Raw genomic sequence first — 24,998 nt, 5'->3', positions numbered from 1 at the left:
CCTGGAGCATTTTTTTTCATTTTATCATATAAAAGGAAAACTGCTTTAGAAATAGAGGGTAACATTTTTCCAAAGCACATGTGTAGAACTCTAGCAGTCATAAATATACTTTTAAATGCATTCAGGTATCTACACTCATGACACAAAAGCAACAGAGGGTCACAGTTTGGCAGAACCACATCACTCCAACGTGCATTTTTGGGACCTAAAATAGTACCTAAAGAAAATCATATGAATAAATAAAAATTATGTATTTTTTAATTCTGAAGGATATCGGTTAATACCCTTTTCTGTTTTTGAACCAATTGTTCCAGTTCTTGTTCTTTTGACAGGAGCTTGCACTCCAGCTCTTGACTGTAGGACTGAAACCTCTCTGTGTCCTGCAAAATTCAAAGAGGAAATGTATTAACAGAACAGCACAATTTTGTCAGCAGGAGGAATCATAAGGAATCAGGCATGAAAATAACAGGCAAGCTTTTCACAGTGAACATAAGCCACTGATAGAACTCAATTTAGGGATGGTATCACTCATGAATCTAGACTCTGAGCTTCTGTAAATTGGTGTAGTCCAGCAACTTCAATGACTGCAGTTGCTACAGGATGTGCTGGTTGCACATGAGTAGGCATCAAGTCTACAAAGTGGAGGCAGAAGTCTTCCATCTTAGGCACGAGCCTTAGGAGCTTAGCCAACCTAAATCAATGAAGCTAGAATGCATCCTCCCATTTCTAGCTACACATACCCTCATCCTCTTATACACTAGCATTCATGCTCACCTGTTGCAGCAGTGAGCTGTTTCAGAGAGCTAAACAAGCAGAAAAAAACTAGTAAAAAAGTGAATAGCTTTCTGCAGATTTGGCTTCCTGAACCATACAACTGCTGACACAGAGAAGTGATGAGAATGCACTGATGGAAACAATCTGGACAAATTTAAATTACTATGGAGTCATACTGTAACTCACATACAAGATATCGGGATTGACACAGGAGATACAGGCTATTGACACACAGCACAGCAACTCAGGTTGAAGTAAAAGAAACAATACATGCTACCTTTAAAATCCGTCACTAACAACAATTTGTCACAGATGTTCCACTGGTATAAGCAAGTGATCTGGGCTTCAGGCTCTGCCATTCACTTATCAATCTGTCCACTATCTGAGTATCTTGCAATCACTGGGAACTCCCAGTCCTATTTGGGATTACTCCTTCAGACACTCCTCAGCTGAGACAAATTGTCAGGCCTCCCCTGAGTAAAACTGGGTTCCAGCAGTTCATATCAGCTGAGAATCTGTCCTCTTCCTCCACAACAGGCTTCTACTCTCTAAGGTTCCCAGGAGAATGCCTCTAAACAAAAATAAAAATTCCCTCAAGACAGCAGTAGTTCCTACATGCTTTTCCCCTTCAGCAGTACACTGATTACATTTGATTACATGGGGTAATCAAATGCATGTTAACTGGCTTCTTATGTGGAAGAATATATATCCAAGTGAAAAAGACAGACTAACTGCCCTTTTTGTACAACCTTCAGTCAGCAGGGTATTAAGTATTGTAAATAGCTACAATTTGTATTTATTTGCATCTTACCAATTTCTTTAAATGCATTCTTCAAGAGCTGCTCTTCATTCAAGCCATAATAATTCCCCTTTTATATGGCATCAATGCATCTCTCCAGGCTGTAAAGTCTTTGTGAGACTTTGCATTAGAGAAAGAATTTAACAGTCGGATCTCCCCAAATCCCAAATTAGTCATGCCAAGAAACAATACTTCTTGAGTGTCTGACAACCGTTAGTGTAAATCTGACTAAACTGTAAATAGCTTCAGTGGGAAGCTTTAATGAAAAAGCTTGAAAGAAGTGGCTTTACCTCAAATATACAACTAATTAGGAGATCCAACAATCATTGCTTATGGAAAAGTCTTTGTTGTTTTAGGATTTTCAATACAACTTCAGTTGTGGGCTATTAAGAGCATATAAACCATTTCTTCCACAACAACTGCTGTCAGGCAAAGTTGCAAATACTTTTTATCCTTTGGCTGATATACAAACTTTATATAAAGGGTTCATCTCATCCACCGCTAAAAACTGCTCTCAGCTTGGAATAGAAAAATCTTGACATTTACGAGTCAGGTTTACTATCCTGTGAAGCAAGTGAAAAGACTGATTCCTTAGATAGCTGATTAAGGCTCATTTTGCTCTTTTTCCTGCACTTTATGTCAGGAAACAAAAAATACTTTACATATTTGGATCACAAAAAGATTTTTTAGATATCATATTTGATTGAGAATGGAGGCAATAATTGATTGATATCCACTAGTTTTGGCAACATTTTGTGTACCGTGTGTTGTTTGAAACCATATATTGGTTTCATTTATATGACTGCTTTCAAGACAACAAAAAGGCATGAGCCAGTAGCTCATGATTGGTTGTCCCAGGCCACCCAGAGAAGCTGTGGAATCTCCATCATTTGCATACTCAAAACTCAATTGGACAAGTCCCTGAGCAACCTGATCTAGTTTGAAAGTTAGGAGCAGCATAGGCACCTTCCCACCTAAATGATTCCAAGATGACTCTTTCCTGGAGCATACTGGGAGTTCTTGTTAGTTTCCTTGTTTTAGGAGAAAAAACAGGACAGAAAAATCCAAAGAACAGACTATAAAAGCAGTAGAGGAGATTTAAAGGAGACTTCGTAAGAAAAGGGAATTCATTGTCAAGTGTTCTGGCACCATGACAGTGACAAAAGAATCTGACCTATCTTTATTTTGCAGATAGCTGTGGTGGTTTCAGAAATCACCATCACTTGATTTATCTGTTGTTTCTCTTCAGTGAGAATTTATCCCCTCCTCAAAAGCACAGACTGCAGAACTCAACAGGATTAGTGCTGCTCTGAACAAACTCAAAGAGCATTTTTCCTAACTGTGACCAGAAGTTGGACCTATAGCAGCATTGATAATACAATGAGGCTGTAGTTCAGTTGACTTTCAAAAGAATGCCAGCTGCTACTTTATGCCAACCACTGAGCACGGGACATCGATGCTCCTCATCCAACAAGTCACTTAGTTTGAAGCTGCAGAGCCTGGATCAGTACAAAAGTAGCAGTGAGGCAAATGATGTTTTTTTCTTACTCAGTTGTGAAACACATTCTGTGGGCTTTTGTTTCACACCCAGAATGAGCATAAAATGCGTGGAAGAGGGAGCAGCATCCATGCCCACAATAACAAAGAGACACTCACTTTCAAGAGAAACTGCTCTTTCTCCTTTTTGATTTGCTGTTCCATTTCCTCATAGAGATGTTGAATTTCTTCATCATAAGCAGCAATTTTCCTAATAAGAGATAAAAGTATACTGAGTGGGTCTTTGTAGCATTACTTCAAGTCATGGCTCACATAACGAGCTAAGCCCCACATTTCTGCTTTAACACAAGACTCTAGAGAATGTTCTAGGGTGAAGAAAATAGGATTTTTTGTGCAGGAAAGGTCACAGATTAAATTTTTATTTTTTTCTCACGGAAGGAAAGCTTCAACAGCTCAAAGGCTAATAAAGCTACACATCTGATGTTTTCATATAAAGCAGCTGTTCATTATGCAGTTTTAATGACTACTAAATCTTAGGTTTAAGGAACAGAGCTTCCTAGTGACAACACTAAGAATACCAGAGCCTAAGTTTGCCAGTTAAAAGTATTTTCACTGCAACTTCATTTTTTTACTCTGGAACTGCATTGTTCACCATTCAAGAGCACTGAATGAGGTACTTCTATCATGTCTAAGACATTTTAGCTAGAACAGACTTCTTGAAAGTCCTCTCTAACAGCTTTGCTGAAAGGAATTTGAAAAGCCCAGCTGAGGAACAGAAATACATATGCTGTGCACAAGTGTATCTGACTGTAGGAAAAAAGAAGGACTTACAAAGCTCACTTTTTCCAATAGAATATTGCAATTAATATCACTACAGTTTGATACATGAAGGATTACATTGAGCAGATGCTTTAGTTTGGGCAGAAAAAATTTAACTGTTGAAAGGGAACAAGACAGTTGTTTTGTTCTGCTTCTATTCTGTTCTGTTCTGTTCTGTTCTATTCTATTCTATTCTCATTAATCCAGAAACTGAAAAGCAAGAATCACTTTGCATCAAACTCAGGGGACATCCTAGAAAGATTTTTAATAAAGATTAATAGGGCCTTTATATGACACTACTGTATATTCCCCCACATTCCTCTAGCTAGAGCTGTTCCTTGAGTGATCTGCAGAATGCATCTGTTACAAATAAAGTACATAATCTCCTAGGGCATTCACATCAATAAGAGCAAGACAAGGAATATACAGTAGGAAAAAAAGCCGTTAATTTTGTAATCTGGGTATCTACTGGTTTTTTGTACCTAATGCTCTACATATTCTATGTTTTCACTTATTAAAGGCCTGATTTTCTTCTCAGTTAAAGCCAAGCAAATCAGAAAGAAACTTCAAAAAATTTACCTAAGCTAAGAGGATTGAGAAACACCAGAAACAAGTCTTTCTTTCCCCCTTTCAAACATCAGAACACTTGACATTGCCAGCTTGCATTTTCAGTCACAGGTAAAAAATGAGTGGAGGAAGGCATTTTCTCAGGATTCACAGCAGCACTAAACAAATATCAAGCGTTTGAGGAAAACGACTGCTGTCATGAAGATTTTTGTAAACTCTAATTAGGTGAGAAAAGCAGCCCAGACAAGGGCTTCTTCATGTGACTGCAATGCTTCCAATAGAGAGTGCCAGAAAATCCAGAAGCCCTTTTTGTTGCCTTACTCCCCTTATAGTGTAAAGTCAGGTCATGTTCTTATCTCAAATTTTATTTTCTTAAAACTAATAAAATACTTCATAAGAAATTAGCACTTGTCAATGGAATAAAATTACACAAATTCATAAAGAATTAACAATTATTTAGAAAGGTATGGCAGAGATGCTAAGATCATATTTAAAAATACTGTATTCATGCAGTATAATGTCACTTTGATCAGGGCTATATTGACTATGTACTGAAAAACCCTGTAACTTTGCACAGGCAGAACTCATTGCACAGCAGTCAGTGTTTCCATGGGAATCATAAAGATTTTCTTTACTTCTGTGTGATAGGGAGAATAACTTTAGTCCCATATTATTAAGCTGCTGATTTAGATATTTCTTTCCTCTTATGTGTTTGGAAGCAAAGGATATGGCAGCACCATCAAGACTACATCCAGGAGGTACCTCTGGATGTAGGAATCTTTTTAGTTGGTCTGGCACATAAGCACATGCCATTTCTGCAGGCTGAATACTCCCCAAGCATTTCATTCATGGCTTACCATTCTTAACTCTGATCAAATTAAACAGAAAGATAAAATACGCCCATAAGGGCATATCATTGTTATGTGAAAAATGCAAAATGTTTTGATTAAAATCTCTGTTCCCTGGGATCATACCATCCAGTTTTACTCAATGCATAATTGTATAATTTCAGCAGTATTTGATAAAATGATCTTTCTCTTTCCGGTAATGCTGTGGAATAAACAGAGATGGAGACGAAAGGGAGATGGTGCTGTTGTTGAGCACATTAAGCAAAATGGAATGTAACGTGAGTTCACTAAGTTCAGATGATGAGTTCAGGATCAACACACTCACAAGGGTTTAATTTCTGCTTGTTCATGTAGCTGCAATGTGAATTGTTTGGGTTTCACAATTGCTGTTCATGCAGTTTGTTGTAATGGTTCTTCTTTCCCCTTAAAAAAATACAGTGATTTGCGCACTTTGTGCACTAATCTTCTGAGATGCTGATTCTCCTCTTCTTCCACCAAAGGTGGACTCTGACACTGTCCCATGCTAAACCCAATGAAAAGTCAGTTCATGCTTCTCTTCCCTTTTACTCTTATGTTTATCTTCTCTGTTTAGAACTCTGTTGTTTGAAACACAGTCCACCTTTTTACTAAGTTTGTCTTTCAAACGCAAAGCACAGCAGCAGACAGAGCTAATGGCAGTTGAAGATTTTATCTGCTATTAGAAGAAAAAGGTCTCTTTCTCATCTGTTTTAAGCTTACTTCCTATTAGTCTTATTAAATGCCCTTTGGTTCTACTGCTAGGGGTTTGAAGAATAACCGTTCCTCCTTCAGCCTAGTCAGTGGTCTCATCGTTTTGTAAAGGTCTATCATATCCCACTCCAGCCTTTACCTCCTCACTCAAGAGACCCTACCTTTTAAAAATAGCTCTCTCAGAATAGCTGTTCCATTCCTTTAACCACTGAGCTGCCACTCTCTGTACCTTTCTTCATTCCACTACATTATTCTTGTGTTGCAGAGACCAGAACTTCACCCAGTACTCAAGACGTGGGTGTACCAAGATTCTATGCAGTGGCAAAAACTTGCTTTGTCATGTTCTCAGTACCCTTCCTGATCATGCATAGCATTTTACTGGGTTTTTTTGGCTGCCACTGAACTCTTATTTCAGGAAGCTCTCTGCAATGACCCCAAGGACTTTCTCTGGAGTTGTAACTGCCCATTCCAAGCTCAGCATCACGTAAGCATGACTTAAATTATTTTATCTTCCTTACATTTCTCTACAATGAAGTTCATCTACCGCTTTTTTGCCTACTCAATACATCACCCTATTATTTAAAAAACACCACTGCTAAATTTAAGAAGCCATCTAATTTTAAATTCGCACTTAAAATTAAATACACATATCAGAAAATGAAGGAGAACTAACTTACCCTGGCAAACAAAAGTTGTATCCACTGTGTAGATGCCAAAAGCAAAATAGATGAATGTATGGAGCTACTAGTCCACACTTTCAGTGCACAGCTTAGCTATTGCTGATTCCAGCACCAGACCAGATATATGTACAGTATTTGGTTTAATACATTACTGTAGTAAAAGTCTCTCACTTTTGTTTAAATGAAAAGAAATAAAGAAGCAAATGAGTATTTTTAAAAGGAGAGGGTTTAAACCTTATATTTTCATTTTGCCTTAAAATCTACAAATATAGGCAACAGCTCATCAATAATTCCTTTATGATGATAAACACCAGTGAGGAGAAGAACACCAGTTCTGGGATAAAAATGTGGACGTTTGCTTTGTTTTCCTTAAAGTGTATTCAGTTCTATGTAAAAACTCATCAGCAGTATTTTGGCTGTTGTTCTACTGAACCAGAATTACAGATCACTTAAAAGGAGAAACATGCCCATGGTTATATTGGCACAGAGTATGTCTGATGCACTGATAGACCTCTTCTGTGAGTGTATCAGGAATCTATTTTATAGCTTGCTAGGAATCTTTGTTGAAACTCTTCAACTAAGAGATCACAGTGGTAGGTTTTAAGTTTCTTCTCCAACAATCATCTTAACTGCTTAAAATAAAAGATAAAACTGAGGTGAGGTTAATATCTGACAAAATCGGAGTGGGTCAGTTTACCTGAAATACTAGACCTTTAATACTAGAAAAAATTACGGCCTGTTACTAAGTAATAAAAATAGTCACACACTAAGTGTGCACAGTGCCATAATTTACATGTTCAGAGGACAAAAATACTAGTATCTGTAAAAGGGTCAGCAGTAGACAGTACAATATGCAAATCTCTTCTTCAAGACTATTTAAAAGTTACGAACATGTTTTCCTAGGAAAAAACTTACTTGACATATAGAAGGTTTCTTTAAATATATGCACTTATATATATACACACATATATAAAAAAATATATATATAAATAAAAATTCACAAGGAGATTAACTCTATGCCTTTGAGTAACTCCCAACAAAGTACCACAAATTTCCTCTATGCAGGATCATGCTGCATGTTATACATATGTATTACAAAATTATTTATAAGTTTACTGAGCTCTATGAGAACAGGTTTGTAAGAGTCATGTTAACACTGTTACAGATTAAGTGTTAAAGTGTTGAGATGACTAGGCCTTAGCCTGAGGATTAACTAACTGAACAGAGCGTGAGAAACTACTGGACATTATATGAGAAATTGCTGGACATAACAGTGAGAAACTGACGACAGTTACAGATAGCACCCTGATGGATGGCTTTCACAGGGGTTCTAGGAGGAGTTACGCAGTAAACAGCCAACCTCATAGCTATCTGAAGAAAAGTATTTGGCACCTTTTGGGGAGAAGAATCTTGCCAAGGAAAACAGCATCTAGATAACCACATCAGTAACACCATACAAGGGCAACATTACTTAGGTACCAATATCAGAAATATGAAATTTGCATACAGATGTAGAAAAACTGGGTCCAATGTAAAAAAAAGTATTTAGGGACAAGTTTTTTATTTATGAGGAGACAAGGATAGGGAAAGGGACCAAGGTGGATGTGAAGGGCAGATCAGTGGCTTAGTCAAGCGTAAGCAATCTGACGGTTAGTATATCTGTCTGGTCAAGTCCTGTGTCTGATTATTGCAGACTATGCTGTCTTATTACATTCTATTTCTAACTGTGTGAACTCAATGTCTGTTCTGTGTAGGTGTTATTCATTAGCATACTTCAAGCTGAACTAGCCAGCAAGGAGGAGGAGATCTCCATCTGGAAAAACTCAAGGTCTGAGATGATGACTGGAGGTAAAGGGACTAGGGTCTTGGCATGGGCATTAGATGGACTTAAAAAGCCTTATGCTAAGATCTGAAGGATCTGTGATTGTTAATGAGTGAGCAAATGAACACATTCTGGTAGCAAACTTCAACCCAGCTGAACCAGCCAGCAAGTAGAAGGAGATGCACATCTGGAAAGACCCAAGGTCTGAGTCAAAGAATGGGTAAGGGTCCAGGGTGCAGGCAGGGACATTAGGTAGACTAAAGTCCATGCTAATATTCAAAGGACCTGTGAATGCATGTTTGTTTCTGAAAAAAGTAAGGGGGGGGGGGGGGGGGGGGCCTGCATGTGTAGTTTTCACTAAAAAAATTCACTCCTGATAAACTGGATGGAAGAAACAGAATCAGGCTGTCATCCTTCATGTTTGTGTGAATGCTGCTTGTGTTTAGGTGGGTGCCAGTAGAAGCACTGCTTTCTAATCAGTATTAGTCTGCACAGCCCCCCACGTGTGATACATCTGCATGTGTGTGTATTGAGAATATACATTCAGCCTCACTGCTGGCTGGACCTACAAATGGGAACAGCAGCAGCACACTGTATCTATTGAACCAGGACAGGAGGAAACCCCTGGTTCTCTTAGACCACAGGATCAGGTTCGTGAATGAAAATATGCATGTGTGAAAGTTGCAGAAGAAAAGACAAAAAACAGGTATAGAAGAATGGCATGGGTTGACAGCATAGATTGGCAGGGCATAAAGATCCCAGCACATGCACATAAAGCTTCTCGGGACATCCAGGTTAGAAAAAAAGGAACAACTTAAGACAAAAGCACAACCTACTTCCAGGAAAGGAGACAAAAGTCTGAGAGTAGACTGCATTATTGCCTAATGACTCACAGAGGTGAGTCAGGAAGGAAAGATGAAAGATCACATTCATTCTCAACTTCCAAAGGTCACTATTGTCACCAATCAAGAAGAACCCAGGAGGCATTGTAAGACCTCAATAAGCAGCACCCCTTATCTTCTGTGACCCCACAGTAAATCCTGGACAGTATGCGGACACATGCATCTTAGTGCTAAGAAGTATGTGGGTATAAAAAAAAAATAGTTTTTCCCCCTCTATATGGTCTTGTCTCGAGCTTTGCTGCTATTTCTACATAGTTTAAAAGAGGTTATTCATCCCCACTGTTACCAAAGACAATATTACTTGTCTGATAGTTCTGACTCCTTCCAGCTGTTGATTACAAACAAAATGACTATTTATGTACTGAAATTAGAGGTGTTATCAGGAGCAACAGAAAGAAGAAATTAGCTAAAACCCGTTTTTACTACAAAGGCATAAAAATCCAATGCATTTTTAAGGTAGAGATTTCATGTCAGCCAGAAAAGTCAGGTGATGTTAATGTATTCTCCTTGAATAAGTATAACCTCTGTGCTGATCACAGCTATTAAACAAACAAATTTATTCATTCAGTTCCCAAAAAACACTGACAAGAGTCTGACATAAAAAACCCCAACCACAAAACAAACCCCTCACCACACATGGTTGTTAATAATCTCTAGTCTAAAACAGACAGCACATCTATCTTTATGCTGTTTCCAAATGACTAGCTCTCTGAAGGCTAAAACCACACTTGTAGACTTAGATGAAAATGCTGCTATCAATATAAACCAATTGTCTTTAATCACCATACGTTTTAAATTTTTTTCTTTCTTCAGAAGCCTTGTCACATTCTCAGAATAGCCAGGAGAGTGCTGAACAAATGAAGTAAATGTTCAACAATGTATTTGCCTTTATTACTCAATCTGTAAGAATCTGAAATTCAGAAGTGACACTTTATAATAAAAATACAGGGGAACTTCTACTATAAGCATCATTTTGCCTTCTATTTAGATTTAGCATCACAATTTTTTCCCTCTAGATAGCTACATATTAAAGGATGATCCATCAATTTTTAGTTCTTATATATTTATTTTTATGTATACATTTTACATATTTGTTTATATACACACATTATATGTGTTTTTATATATAAACCCAATATATATTGTTTACTATATTTTATGTTTGTTTTATATATATATTTGTTAACTTACGTTTTCACCGGTATGAGTGCTTTGTGCTGCTTTAACATCTTAAACCTCTAATTTCTCTGGCCAGTTAATCCAGATTTATAGCTTTTCTGCACGCAATGTTTGCAAAGCACACAGACAATTTACCAGATTTACTGCTAAATCTGACTGTCCTCTAGAATCAAACTGATTAACTAGAAGTGAATTGCTTAATATTGTCTTAAAACTGCAATGCAATAATAGACATCTGCAAAAGAATCTCAGTCAACAAAGTCTGTTAACTGGAAGAGAAAAGCTAATTCCAGCCAGTTCTGCATTATAAATAATTTTACTGGTACTCTTCATGACTAATAAAATTTTACGTTACGGGAACTCTTGTGATTATAGTCCTCAGTTCTTCACTGAAATACCTTGTTTATTTCAAAGGTTCAAACAGTAGGTAAGATAGTTGTAAAACTACACAAACAGTCCAACAAAGAGAAGTACTAACTTTTTTAGAGCGCATTCCAACTCATTCTTTTCATTATCTGCTTCTTGGAGCTGGGAAAAAATTCTGACCAGGAACTCTTCAAAATTGGAAAGTAAATGAGGTTCATCCTTTCTCAGCTGCAACCAAAGTTGCTTCACATCACTCTCACTGAAAGAAGAGATCATAAGGGATTCATTAAGAGAGAACATTTCTCAGGCTGCAATAAATGTTCACGGCATCCTAGTGGATGGAGACTTCAGGGCATCACTAGTCAGAACACAAGGTTTATTAAAAACAAGGGCTACTTAAGCAGTGCCATGAAAAGGATGAGGAGGGTGGGAAATGATGGAAATTGCATTTATTCAAAAAGTGAATCATAAAGTTTGGCCATGCATGACCACAGAGAATCACAGGAACTGCTTGTTTAGTGGGTGCCTTGCCAGACACTTCATCTAAACAGGAATGGATAAGAAAGGAGACAGATGAGATACACTGTACCATCCAGTCACTTCTATTAGAAGTAAAGAAGTTCCCACAAATCTAGTGGGGAGGGGGCAGTGGGAAAGCTAATCAAAAACACTTCCTCATGAGAAATGAATGAGACTCAGTCTCCTAAGTTACTTAGACAAGTTAACACATTGCATTTGTACTGTCTTCTTTCATTTTCAACCCATTTTAGTTCCACGGTGGGACTGCTACAAAAATCAGAACACGACATCTTGAAAATTTTGATTTAAAGATTTACCAAGGGAATGCTTTTGTTTCCAAATCTGTTCAGCAGATACTGGAAAAAAGATGTTCTACTGTGAATGATAATGGGTTTTTTAATACTTTGCCAAAATTCTCCTGAACAACTTTTTTTGTTTCTTTCTTCCTGGCTTATTCTCTTCCATGCGCATTGTAAGCCTGAACCTAGCCAGCAAAGAGTGCTATATTTAAAGGACAAAATGAGGATAAGGATAGAAAAAGTGGGTGATAAAAGTCTCTTCATAATGAAAGCCTTTCAGGATGACTGACAGACAACTCTTTCCTGTAACAGACAGTCAGGTGAAGAGAAGCACTGATAAGCACTTTTATTTCATGGTAAGGATCACTGATGCATTCCTTAAACATTCCTACTGTCTGTCCAGATTCTCTCCCTTTTTTGCCCTGTGCTTTTTTTTGATCTAGAATATTCATTGTGACTGACCAATGAATGTAAGGCCCACACACAAGAAGCCCTTAGAGCAGTTTTTGCATTCTGTGTTTCAGAGTGAGACATCCTGGTCCTGGAAGAGGTAGTGTTATCAGAGCAATCACAACATGCAATTATGCATGGAGGGGAGAAAAAGCAGAAAAGGGGAGAAAACATTCTTTCTTATGGTTAACTGGTGCACTTTAAACACAGCCCTTGCCAAAAAAGCAGTCATCATGCATTGTTTGACTGAAAATCAGTGGCATCTGTGGATTACATGCTAGTAATTTTCTATGTTCAAAACCTACAGTATGTCAGTGGGTTAATGGTATAGCTTTCATACGACACAAACACACGTTTCATATGTCTGGAGTACAACAGCTTTGCTCTTGGAAATTTTGGTTGAACAGCATTTTATCATCTCTGACAACCAAGAAAATTTATTTTTAAAGAATCACTGTGTTACTGAGCAGCCTTGGTTCTCATCATTCATCTCGGATTCCATTAACATCAAACCCAGAGCTGAATCATAAAAGATCATACAATCTATTACTACTGCTGTGAAGACTCACTCATCCAAAACCTTTTTAGCTCCAAGCCGATCCATCAGATTTGAGAACTGGAACTCTTCATCCTCATCATCACTCATGGTGTCTTCACATTTAAGTGGGCAGGCTGTTTCACCTTCTGATTGCTGCATCATCTCATTATTCAAAGCAATCTGCCCCAAAAGAAACTGGCCTAAGAATTAGAAATTACACACGTTAGCATTTTCAGAAGTTACTGTAAGAAGCAACGTCATTGAAGAGCAACATAGAATCATAGAATCACTGGAAGGTTGGAAAAGACCTCTAAGATCATCGAGTCCAACCATCAACCCAACACCACCATGCCCACTAAACCATGTCCCTAAGTGCCGCATCTACACGTCTTTTAAATACTTCCAGGGATGGGGACTCCACCACTTCCCTGGGCAGCCTGTTCCAATGTTTAACCACTCTTTCCGTAAAGAAATTTTTCCTCACATCCAATCTAAACCTCCCCTGGCACAACTTGAGGCCATTTCCTCTCGTCCTATCGCTAGTTACTTGGGAGAAGAGACCAACACCCACCTCGCTACAACCTCCTTTCAGGTAGTTGTAGAGAGCGATGAGGTCTCCCCTCAGCCTCCTCTTCTCCAGGCTAAACAACCCCAGTTCCCTCAGCTGCTCCTCAGAAGACTTGTTCTCCAGACCCCTCACCAGCCTCGTTGCCCTTCTCTGGACACGCTCCAGCACCTCAACGTCCTTCTTGTAGTGAGGGGCCCAAAACTGAACACAGTATTCAAGGTGCGGCCTCACCAGTGCTGAGTACAGGGGCACGATCACTTCCCTACTCCTGCTGGCCACACTATTTCTGATACAGGCCAGGATGCCATTGGCCTTCTTGGCCACCTGGGCACACTGCCGGCTCATGTTCAGCTGCCTGTCAACCAGCACCCCCAGGTCCTTTTCCGACAGGCAGCTTTCCAGCCACTCTTCCCCAAGCCTGTAGCGCTGCATGGGGTTGTTGTGGCCGAAGTGCAGGCCCTGGCACTTGGCCTTGTTGAATCTCACACAGTTGGCCTCCACCCATCGATCCAGCCTGTCCAGGTCCCTCTGCAGAGCCTGCCTACCCTCGAGCAGATCAACACTCCCGCCCAACTTGGTGTCGTCTGCAAACTTACTGAGGGTGCACTCAATCCCCTCATCCAGATCATCGATAAAGATATTGAACAAGACCAGCCCCAAAACAGCCCTGGGGAACACCGCTCGTGACCGGCTGCCAACTGGATTTAACTCCATTCACCACAACTCTCTGGGCCCGGCCATCCAGCCAGTTTTTGACCCAGTGCAGAGTACACCTGTCTAAGCCGTGAGCCACCAGCTTCTCTAGGAGAATGCTGTGGGAGACAGTGTCAAAGGCCTTACTGAAGTCCAGGTAGACCACATCCACAGCCTTTCCCTCATCCACTAGGCGGGTCACCTAGGAGATCAGGTTGGTCAAGCAGGACCTGTCTCTCATGAATCTGTGCTGGCTGGGCCTGATCCCCTGGTTGTCCCACACATGCCTTGTGAGCGCCCTCAAGATGAACCGCTCCATAATCTTCCCTGGCACCGAGGTCAGGCTGACAGGCCTGTAGTTCCCCGGATCCTCCTTCCGGCCCTTCTTGTAGATGGGCGTCACACTGGCAAGCCTCCAGTCATCCGGGACCTCCCCCGTTAACCAGGACTGCTGATAAATGATGGAGAGTGGCTTGGTTGAAGATCAAATTTTACATTAAATATAATTTGTGAGGGAAACACCTACACTTGTATACAAAAAGGGAGTATAATGAAACAACAAAAGGATGAGGCACGGCAAGAGGATCCCTGAGTTCTATGCCTGACTTTGTCCCCAGTTTAATGTCTAACCTTCAGTAAATCACTCACCTCAAAATCCACAAACATACTGAAAAAATTCAGACCTCCATAAACAAAAGACATAAATTGCAGCAACAAGCACTTTATAAATGTTGTGGCCTTATTTCTTGATATGCTTAAATAGAAGTTAAGAATCTAAAATAACCACAGCATTGCTACTGATAAAATGTACCTCCTATTTTAACGTTCTTTTTAGTGCATGACCAAAAGCACACCTCAAATTCCTGTTATAAACTGCAGATAGAAAGCTACATTTTATTAATACTGATTTCCCTCCATGTAACTCGCATGCATTTTAATTCCTCTAAACTTGACCCCTACAGCAGTTTCTTCCATCTATTTGCAATACTTCTATTAATAACAGAAAGATTGGATCATGGAGATGTGGTGGGATGGCTCTCATGACTGGAATGTTGCAATGGAGGGATACAGACTTTTTAGGAAGGATAAGAAGGGAAGACGAGGAGGGGGAGTTGCCCTTTATGTGAGAGAGCAGCTGGAATGCATGGAGCTCTGTGTGGGGATAGAAGAGGAACTGATGGAGAGCTTACGGGTTAGGATTAAAGAGAGGACAGGCAAAGAGGACAGTATAGTGGGTGTCTGCTATAGGCCACCCGACCAGGAAGAACAAGTGGATGAGGCCTTCTACAGATGGATAGGAACAGCCTCACGTTCGCAGGCCCTGGTCCTCACCTTCAACCACCCTGATATCATTGAAGGGACAATGCAGCAGGACATAAGCAAACCAGGAGGTTCCTGGAGTGCTGTTGTGGTTTAACCTCAGTTGGCAACTGAGTACCACACAGCCGCTCTCTCACTCCTCCCCCCCCTACCCCCGGTGGGATGGGGGAGAGAATTGGAAGAGTAGAAGTGAGAAAAGCTCGTGGGTTGAGATAAAAACAGTTTAATAATTGAAATAAAATAATAATAGCAATAATAATAATAATAATAATAATAATAATAATAATAATAATGTAATAATAATAATACACAAAGTAAGTGATGCACAGTGCAATTGCTCACCACCCGCCGACCGATGCCCAGACAGTCCCCGAGCAGCGGCCCCCCCGGCCAGCTTTCCCCAGTCTATGTACTGAGCATGACATCACATGGTATGGAATGTTTCTTTGGCCGGTTTGGCTGTGACCCCCTCCCAGCTTCTTGTGCACCTCCAGCCTTCTCAGTCGGTAGAGCATGGGAAACTGAAAAGTCCTTGACTAGTGTAAGCACTGCTTAGCAACAACTAAAACATCGGTGTGTTATCAACATTGTTCTCATCCTAAATCCAAAACACAGCACTGTACCAGCTGCTAAGAAGGAAATTAACTCTATCCCTGCCGAAACCAGGACAAGTGCATTGTTGATAACTTCCTCCTCCAAGTGATAGAGGAGCCAATGAGGAGAAGTGCTCTGCTGGACCTCATACCCACCAACAAGGAGGGTCTCATTGGGGATGTGAAAGTCAAAAGAAAGCCTTGGCTGCAATGACCATGAGATGGTGGAGTTCAAGATCCGGAGGACAGAGAGGAGAGTGAAAAGCAAGCTCATAACCCTGGACTTCAGGAGAGCAGACTTTGGCCTCTTCAAATATCTGCTTGGAAGAGTCCCTTGGGATAAGGCCCTAGAGGGAAGAGGGACCCAAGAAAGCTGGTTAATATTCAAGGATCACCTCCTCTAAACTCAAGAGCGCTCTATCCCAGTGAATAAAAAGCCAGGCAAAAATGCCAGGAGGCCTGCATGGATGAACAAGGAGGTCCTGGCCGAACTCAAACACAAAAAGAAAGCACACAGAGGGTGGAAGCAAGGATGGGTAACCTGGGAGAAATACAGAAACATTGTCTGGGCATGCAGGGATGAAGTTAGGAAAGCTAAAGACCAAATGGAATTGCATCTGGACACAGATGTTAAAAAAAAAAAAAAAATAAAGGGCTTCTATAAGTACATAGAAGACAAAAGTAAGACTAGGAAAAATGTGTCCCTCAACGAGATGAGGGACTTGGTTACACAGGACATGGAAAAGGCAGAAGTACTGAATGCCTTCTTTGCCTCAGTCTTTACCAGCAAGACCAGCCTTCAGGAATCCCAGGTCCCAGAGATCAGAGAGAAAGGTTCGAGCATGTACACTTGGTGGAAGAGGATCAATCAGGTCAGGGAATACTTAAGTAAACTGGACATATGTAAGTCCACAGGCCCTGATGGGATGCACCCAGGAGTGCTGAGAAAGCTGGCAGATGTCACAGTGAGGCCACTCTTGATAATCTTAGATCAATCATAGTGACTGGGAGAAGTGCCAGAAGACTGGAGGAAAGCAAATGTCACCCCGATCTTCAAGAAGGGCAAGAAAGAGGACCCAGGGAACCACAGGCTAGTCAGCCTAACCTTGATCCCTGGGAAGGTAACGGAGCACCTAATCCTGGAAACCATTTCCAGACACATTAAGGATGAGAAAATCATCAGGAGTAGTCAGCATGAATTCACCAAGGGGAAGTCATGCTTGACCAACTTGATAAACTTCTATGATGAAGTGACTGGCCTGATAGATGAGGGGAGAGCGGTGGATATTGTCTACCTGGACTTCAGTAAGGCCTCCAACAGGATCCTTATAGAGAAGCTGTTGATGTACAGGCTGGATGAGCATTCAGTGAGGTGGATTGAAAAGTGGCTGAATGGCCGGGCTCAGAGGGTGGTGATCAGTGGCACAAAGTCTAGTTGGAGGCCAGTGACTAGCATGTACCCCATGGATCAATACTGGGTCCAGTCCATTTTAACATCTTCATTAATGACCTGGATGATGGGGCAGAGTGCATCTTCAGCAAGTTTGCAGATGACACCAAACTGGGAGGAGTAGCTGATACACCAGAGGGTTGTGCGGCCATCCAGAGGGACCTCGACAGTCTGGACAAATGGGCTGACAGGAACCTCATGAAGTTCAACAAGGGAAGTGCAAAGTCCTGCACCTGGGGAGGAACAACTCCGTGCACCAATATATGCTGGGAGCCACCCAGCTGGAAAGCAGCTTGGCAGAAAAGGACCTGGGTATCCTGGTGGAACCCACCAGGTTGAACACGACCCAGCAGTGTGCCCTTGCTGCAAAGAAGGCTAATGGTATCCTTGGCTGCGTTAGAGAGTATTGGCAGCAGGTTGAGGAAAGTGATCCTTCCCCTTTATTCAGCACTGGGGAGGCCACACCTGGAGTGCTGTGTCCAATTCTGGGCTCCTCAGTACAAAAGAGACATGGACATACTGGAGAGAGTCCAACAAAGGTCCACAAAGATGATGAAGGGACTGGGGCATCTCTCATGTGAGGAAAGGCTGAGAGGGCTGGGAATGTTTAGCCTAGAGAAGAGAAAGCTCAGGGATACAATCAATGTATATAAATACATGAAGGGAGAGTGCAAAGAGGACAGAGCCAGGCTTTTTTCAGTGGTGCCTAGTGACAGGACAAGAGGCAATGGGCACAAACTGAAACACAGGAGGTTCCATCTGAACATCAGGAAATACTTTTTTACTGTGAGGGTGACTGAGCACTGGCACAGGTTGCCCAGGGAGGTTGTGGAGTCTCCCTCCTTGCAGATATTCAAAAGCCATTTGGATGTAGCCCTGGGCTCTAGGTGGCCCTGCTTCAACAGGGGGGTTGGACCGGATGACCTCCAGAGGTCCCTTCCAACCTCAACTGTTCTGTGATTCTGTGATTCAGATATTCCTGGCTATTGACACCACATCACAGTCATGAGAGACTTTCATGAAAGTCATGAGACTTTCTCAACAATTTTTCACTAGCCAACAACACATGATGTTACCTTGTATTTGCTCTAGTAAGTGTTGAGAATACTAGAGAAGAATTGATTATAAGAAATAACCATGGATTGACAAATGAGTTGATTCTGTTTAAATTAAACATGAGGCTAAGCAAGAATAGATATTACTGAAGTCAACTGATCTGAAGGGTTCAAGTAAATTAACAAACAGGTGAAGCTTGAAACTATCTTAGAATTAGAGATAAAAAGTGTGTGTGTGTGTGTGTGTATATAGACAGGAGAGCCAAAAAAACTGAGATCTGCAAAGAATACTAAAATAAACAGCTACAGGCTTTTTAGCTACGTCCATAAAAAGAAAGGAAGAAAGAAGTACAATAGTTGTACAGTGAGGATGCAGAAGTGAAACTGCCACATAAATAATCAATGCACTTGTGCTCAGCTGGGGAAGACCAGATACATTCCAACAAATTCTAAATGTGCCAGCTATTTTATTTGAACATCTGCAAGTCAGAATTTTTAAGGAATCCAGGCAAAAAGGGTATTGTGATTTTCTGCAGAGGATCTTTGGTTATATTCTAAATTCTAGTACAGAAGTTACCATAGACCCAAGGAACCAGACATACTGGTGTGCTTTTATGGTTTTATCAACTCTATCTTGCATTTTTTCTCATAGCAGCCAGCAGCGCATGTTAACAGAGACAATAGAATATGTTGCAGAGAGGTTACAGTAAATTTCAGATTTGCCACCATTTAGAAATATGAATGGGATTCTCCCATACTAATTGGTGCAGTACAAGTTTTATCCAGACACTACTGCTTTCTCCATTCTCTAGTTTTCTAAAGCAGCCTTTATCTAGTATAGCTTCTGCTTCTACTGGGAATGCCAACATCATCGCCTAGCCAAATGTATGACTACCTAGCCTGAATCCCTAGAAAATACCTGTCAACCCTGTGTAGCAGGTTAAAACGTAGCATGCTTTACACTGTCTATCCTTATGTTTTATGTGAATCCTATACATAAGTGCTGTTGAAGGCAGCGCCTTGTCTGTGGCAGTCTGTGTAGCCTGCTGTGTCCATGTCCTTTGTGTGTGTGTGTGTGCACATGTGTGGGTGTCTCTGGAATACACGTTTAACTTCACTACCAGTTGAACCTGCAAACAGGGAAGCAGCTGCCACATCCATCTGGGTCTCTGGACTGGGCTCCAGCAGCTGGGCAGGAGGAATCCCCAGGCTCTGGAGCTGCTGGAGATGGCAGCACTTACAACCTCCCTTAACAGAAAAATTTGGTTTTGCAGGGACTACTTATGAAAATAATCTTCATTTAACTGAGAAACATGTATAATTTACTTGTGAAAAGTAAAGAAGTAATACATTATTTAATTTTTAAATAATGGCAATTTGAAGATTAAAACATACTCTTTATTAAGATACTTGATCTAGCTCTAAAATGGGAGAGGTGGGAGACAATTAAAATTTCAAATGATTGATGATTTGCAAACAAAAATAAAGGTCCTATTTGCTGTGCCTATACATAGTATTTAAATGGAGATTTAATGTTACAATTCACACATAGAAGAGATTCAGTTTTCTAGAGACAATGCTTAAACCTGATGCTTATAGTCAGCAGAGCTAAAATTTAAGTACAAAATTGATTCTGCGTAAACAACCACACACAGTCTCACTAACTAACATTGTCATCTTATCTGGAACCTCACAGCTGGGGAGAAAACAACCCTTTCACAAACACAGAGAACATGACAGTAAGAGTGCTGTTGCAAAGCAGGCAGTTACAAAGAACCTATCAGCTCCCATCACGCAGTAATAATAATTGCCTCATCCTGTTTTGTTTTGAAATAAAGTAACATCACTTTATCATCTCACAAGAGAAGGCTTTGGGAAGACTGCAATAAGGCAGCCTATCAGTACTTAAAGGGGGCTTATAAAAAAGATGGCGGCAAACTTTTTAGCAGGGCCTGTTGCAACAGGACAAGGGGAAATGGCTTTAAACTAAAAGGGGGTAGATTTAGACTAGATATAAGGAGGAATTTTTTTACACTGAGGGTGGTGAAACAGTGGAACAGGTTGCCCAGAGAGGTGGTGGATGCCCCATCACTGGAAACATTCAAGGTCAGGTTGGACGGGGCTCTGAGCAACCTGATCTAGTTGAAGATGTCTCTGCCCATGGCAGGGGGGTTGGACTAGATGACCTTTAGACGACCCTTCCAACCCAAACCATTCTATGATTCTATGATTCACTTCAAGAATTAATTTGTTGTAGAAAGCATTCTCACAGTTGTAAGGACAGTGGTATTAACGTATTTTCAACATTGTCTTACATTAATCTTAGAGATAATTTTAATTATTTCTCAGGTCTTATGACCTGATATGAAATAAAACAAGATTTTTTTTCCCCTAAGAGAAATTTTCCGAAATTTTTTCATAGATCTACACCACGGCCTAAAACAGGTGTAATTCAGATGGTTACATCATATGTCTCATATTGTGCTACGGCTTGCCATCTTACACAGGAGAGAAAGACCCTGGAGCCCTTTGTCTATAGACAGAATTCAACCACTTCTTCATCTGTTACATGTATCTGCTATATCTAGGGAATAGTCTGGCTCCCTGTGTGCATCGTTAAGTGTACTGTTAAGATAAATGCTTCTTTACTGATGTGGAGAGTATAGAATATGAATAAAGCTCTATACAGGAGACATGCTTTCCAAACTCACTGAATCCTGTGGTGAACTCCTTTAGGGTAAGTGAGCCATTGCCATCAGCATCCAACGTAACAAAAACTTTTTCAAGCTCTTCCAGGCTAAGAGGTAATTCAGGATGCAGTCTCTGGAATGACAAAACATGCAGCAACTTTATCCAGTACTACAGGATGAGAGGAAGACTAGATTCTACAGAACATTCATAATACAGAAGGATAGGTCCTTTTGTTTCCCAGAGTGAAAATTCAAATACATCACAGAGTAAAACAACATCAACTGAGGAAGATTTGCTTTTATGACTTCACTATTTACCGTTATGAATCCTTTATGACAAAGCAGTGAGAACAATCTCCTTGTGACACAGATTCCAATCACACAGGGAAGAGGTAGAATTTGAGGTGGAGTCTCAGCATCCTGGTGAAATGGCTTGATTATCTTGGTGAAATGCCTTGATTATCATGCAGCTGGACAAACTTGCCAGCAGAACTGTATGCCTAGTTCCTTCCACATCATGAACTCAAGCAAGAGACTCTCGAAACAAGAACATTATAGAGGGTATACTGTCCTAATTAAAGCTGCTTTAAAATGTGTAAATAAATAAATAAATAAAACAAAGCTAAGAAAGCTGCGTGGTCCAAGGAGCAAACCTGCTGCTCCTGTAACGAGTTAAATGTAGTTCATGACTGTCTACTTCCGAAATGCAGCATGCTCACACCAAAAAAGACAAAACTTCATTAAATCAGCTCCACAAAATCACTTTTTTTTTCCTGAGAATCTAAAGACAGGCATAAAAGAAAAAAAAAATTCTTTAAATCTGGCCTTAATGGTTTTACGGTAATTCTTTTAACAGTATATATAGATAGATTCCCAGAAATAGGAGGAAACTGGAGTGGCAAACAACTACAGTAGCAAGGATTTCCACTGGGAGACAGCACTAGGAAGAGTAAAACCTTTCCTCAGCTCGGGAAGCAATATAAATATACACTGATGAAGTCCTCTGCATTAATAGTTAATATTTTAATCCATTCTCTGACCTCCTATTGTATATACAACATATTAAAACTGCAAGCTAATAGGTTGATAAAGTTCATCAGAACAGAAGTGCTAATCTGTTCCACTGTGGGGAAGGGATTTAGGGCCAAAGAAAGTCTCTCCTGCCATCCAAGAACAATAGAAACCACTATTCAATATACCAGGCCATATAGCCAAGGTAAGAATTGCTTGAGTGCATTAACCAGGACTTCCCTGGCTGCAACAAAGGTTTTAGGGTATACATTATAAACCTGTATGAGTTGAAGGGAAGAGCAGTAAAAGGAATTCCAAGGCGATCTTGAGAAGGGAAAGCAACAGAGCTTCTAAAGCACAGAACTATCTGGAATAGTCCCGAAGGGATTTCTGAGCAGCATTAATTGTGCATTGCTGCCTGCTTTCAAAAAACTAAGAAAACTTGATGTACATTCAGTCTAAATACATTACTTCATCAGCGGTACACCTGACATTATCAGTTTCTCACTTAAACACACCCATCTTCCCAAAGCTTTAGATTTTAATCTCTTAGATCTAAAGGGAAACTTTTTAAAATTAGCTTCCCTTGTAAAATTCTTACAGCCTACACAGCACTGATGAGGGAGGAGGTGCTTCAGACAAATTGCTCTTTTTACTCTTAGAAAAACAGAAACTGTAGTCCTACTGCCAGATCTTCGGGAGCTGCTGAAGGAGTGCTTCTTGAGAGCTGGCTGTGCTCTTCTGACCATGCCATAAACACAGACTGACCTGCTATTCCAGTACAACTGCTTGTGGGTCTTGCTGCAAACCTGACTGATAAATACATGCTTCTCCAACTACAGCCTTATTGCAGGGTTCAAATTCTGAACCGAATTATACTAATTTTGCAGTAGAAAACACCACAATTACTTGCATGTTCTTGAAAAAAGATGAAAATAGGAGATTTTGAAGAATGTACCAACATTTTGCTCCATTAAATTCCCTGAGGATAATTGTCGTGGTTTAATCTCAGTTGGCAACTAAGCACCACGCAGCCGCTCGCTCACTCCCCCCCGGTGGGATGGGGGAGAGAATCGGAAGGGTAAAAGTGAGAAAACTCATGGGTTGAGATAAAGACAGTTTAATAGGTAAAGCAAAAGCTGTGCACGCAAGCAAAGCAAAACAAGGAATTCATTCACTACTTCCCATCGGCAGGCAGGTGTTCAGCCATCTCCAGGAAAGCAGGGCTCCATCACGCTAACGGTTACTTGGGAAGACAAACGCCATCACTCCAAACATCCCCCCCTTCCTCCTTCTTCCCCCAGCTTTATATACTGAGCATGACATCACATGGTATGGAATATCCCTTTGGCCAGTTTGGGTCAGCTGTCCTGGCTGTGCCCCCTCCCAGCCTCTTGTGCACCTCCAGCCTTCTCAGTCGGTAGAGCATGGGAAGCTGAAAAGTCCTTGACTAGTGTAAACACCACCTAGCAACAACTAAAACATGGGTGCGTTATCAACATTGTTCTCACCCTAAATCCAAAACACAGCACTGTACCAGCTACTAGGAAGGAAATTAACTCTATCCCTACCGAAACCAGGACAATAATTTACTGACTTTGATGAACTGGGGTCACACTTACCATTGTTACTAAGATTAAGTCAATGTTTTCCCAACCTCTTGTTTTTATTCTTCAAAAAAAATTTTAAGCAGGTTTTTTTTGTTAGGGAAACAAAATGTTATTGTTGGTCTCACAGGTGTGTTTTTGTTTATTTGCTCATTTTGGGCTTACTGTAAAAATACATAGATCCTTTCAATATGAGGCTTTTAAAAATTAAAAAAAAAAAAAAAAAACCCAAAACATATCCAAAGATACCACTGGAGCATAAAGAGAAATTATCTGCATTGCTACCCAATGTGCTCTGTGCTTTCATGACATCTGTGCTTATTTATCTGAAAATACCAAGCTTTTACTCTGCTAAATAAAAAGACAGAGGTCAAATAGCTAAGAGCAAGATCTGAACCCAATTCTGCTATACGCATTAAAACAAAACATTTTGCAACACTAATTCTCATTATTCATGATAACCTCAAGACCCAAAGTGCAAAGCTGGTTTCAAGTCTCAGGTAGAATTTGCTTTCTTGCAATTTCAGAAAACCTCTTGTTTGTTTGAAAGTTGAGCACTTCTGATATTTTGAAATGGAATGAAAAATTCTTAACAACCAGTAATAACATAATCTCAAAATAAACAGCGTGATATAATCAGGGAGCAGTAAATCTTTAATATAATTACTATATTATAGACACATCAGAAAACTTTGTTTGCAAGATCTGTTCCACTGAAGTTAATTGGATTTTTAAATACTTGGCACTTTTTAGATACTCAGCACTCTCGCTTGAAAATCATGCCTCATATCACATGACTAAAGATTAAAAAGCTTAATGTTAGCATCTTGTATTTGAAGCAATGCTTCATTAATGGTAAGTAGTACTGAACTAACAAACAGCAGGATGCAAAAGTGATCAACACTTGGTACCTTTTAAGGAAAAAACTGATTTACTTTATTGATTTATGTCTCTGCTATAGGGAGTGAACATCATGAAAAGTGCAATCAAAATCAACTATACGGATTTCAAACTCAAGTTTGCGATACAGGGATTCTAGTTAACTAGTCATTCTAATCAAACATAATGAATAACTGTAACAGTATATGTCTAATGTACAGTTGTTCAGTATAAAGCATCATTATTTTGTATATTAATAAAATAATGGGTACCAAATCCATTAGAAAACATTGTAGATTACTGTTACTGGTGTCCAAATAAATCTCTATTAATCCATTACTGAA

The 24,998-nt window shown here is 40.1% G+C and overlaps 1 protein-coding gene across 4 annotated transcripts in view; it reads right to left on the bottom strand.

Annotated features, from left to right (window-relative positions):
• The window catches only part of CRACR2A (calcium release activated channel regulator 2A), a 70,507-nt gene that overhangs the window by 29,887 nt on the left and 15,622 nt on the right, over positions 1-24,998 (bottom strand). For all 4 annotated transcript variants that reach the window (XM_076346259.1, XM_076346251.1, XM_076346278.1 and 1 more), the window contains 5 exons: positions 21,179-21,290; positions 12,820-12,988; positions 11,095-11,241; positions 3,230-3,320; positions 285-380 (listed from right to left, as the gene is read on the bottom strand). In XM_076346259.1, the coding sequence (XP_076202374.1) occupies positions 285-380; positions 3,230-3,320; positions 11,095-11,241; positions 12,820-12,988; positions 21,179-21,290 (615 nt within the window). The remainder of the gene's footprint in view (positions 1-284; positions 381-3,229; positions 3,321-11,094; positions 11,242-12,819; positions 12,989-21,178; positions 21,291-24,998) is intronic.

This window comes from Aptenodytes patagonicus, chromosome 1 (assembly GCF_965638725.1).
Source record: "Aptenodytes patagonicus chromosome 1, bAptPat1.pri.cur, whole genome shotgun sequence".
Classification (NCBI taxonomy): domain Eukaryota; kingdom Metazoa; phylum Chordata; class Aves; order Sphenisciformes; family Spheniscidae; genus Aptenodytes; species Aptenodytes patagonicus.
This window is presented reverse-complemented; position numbering and strand designations above follow the sequence as displayed.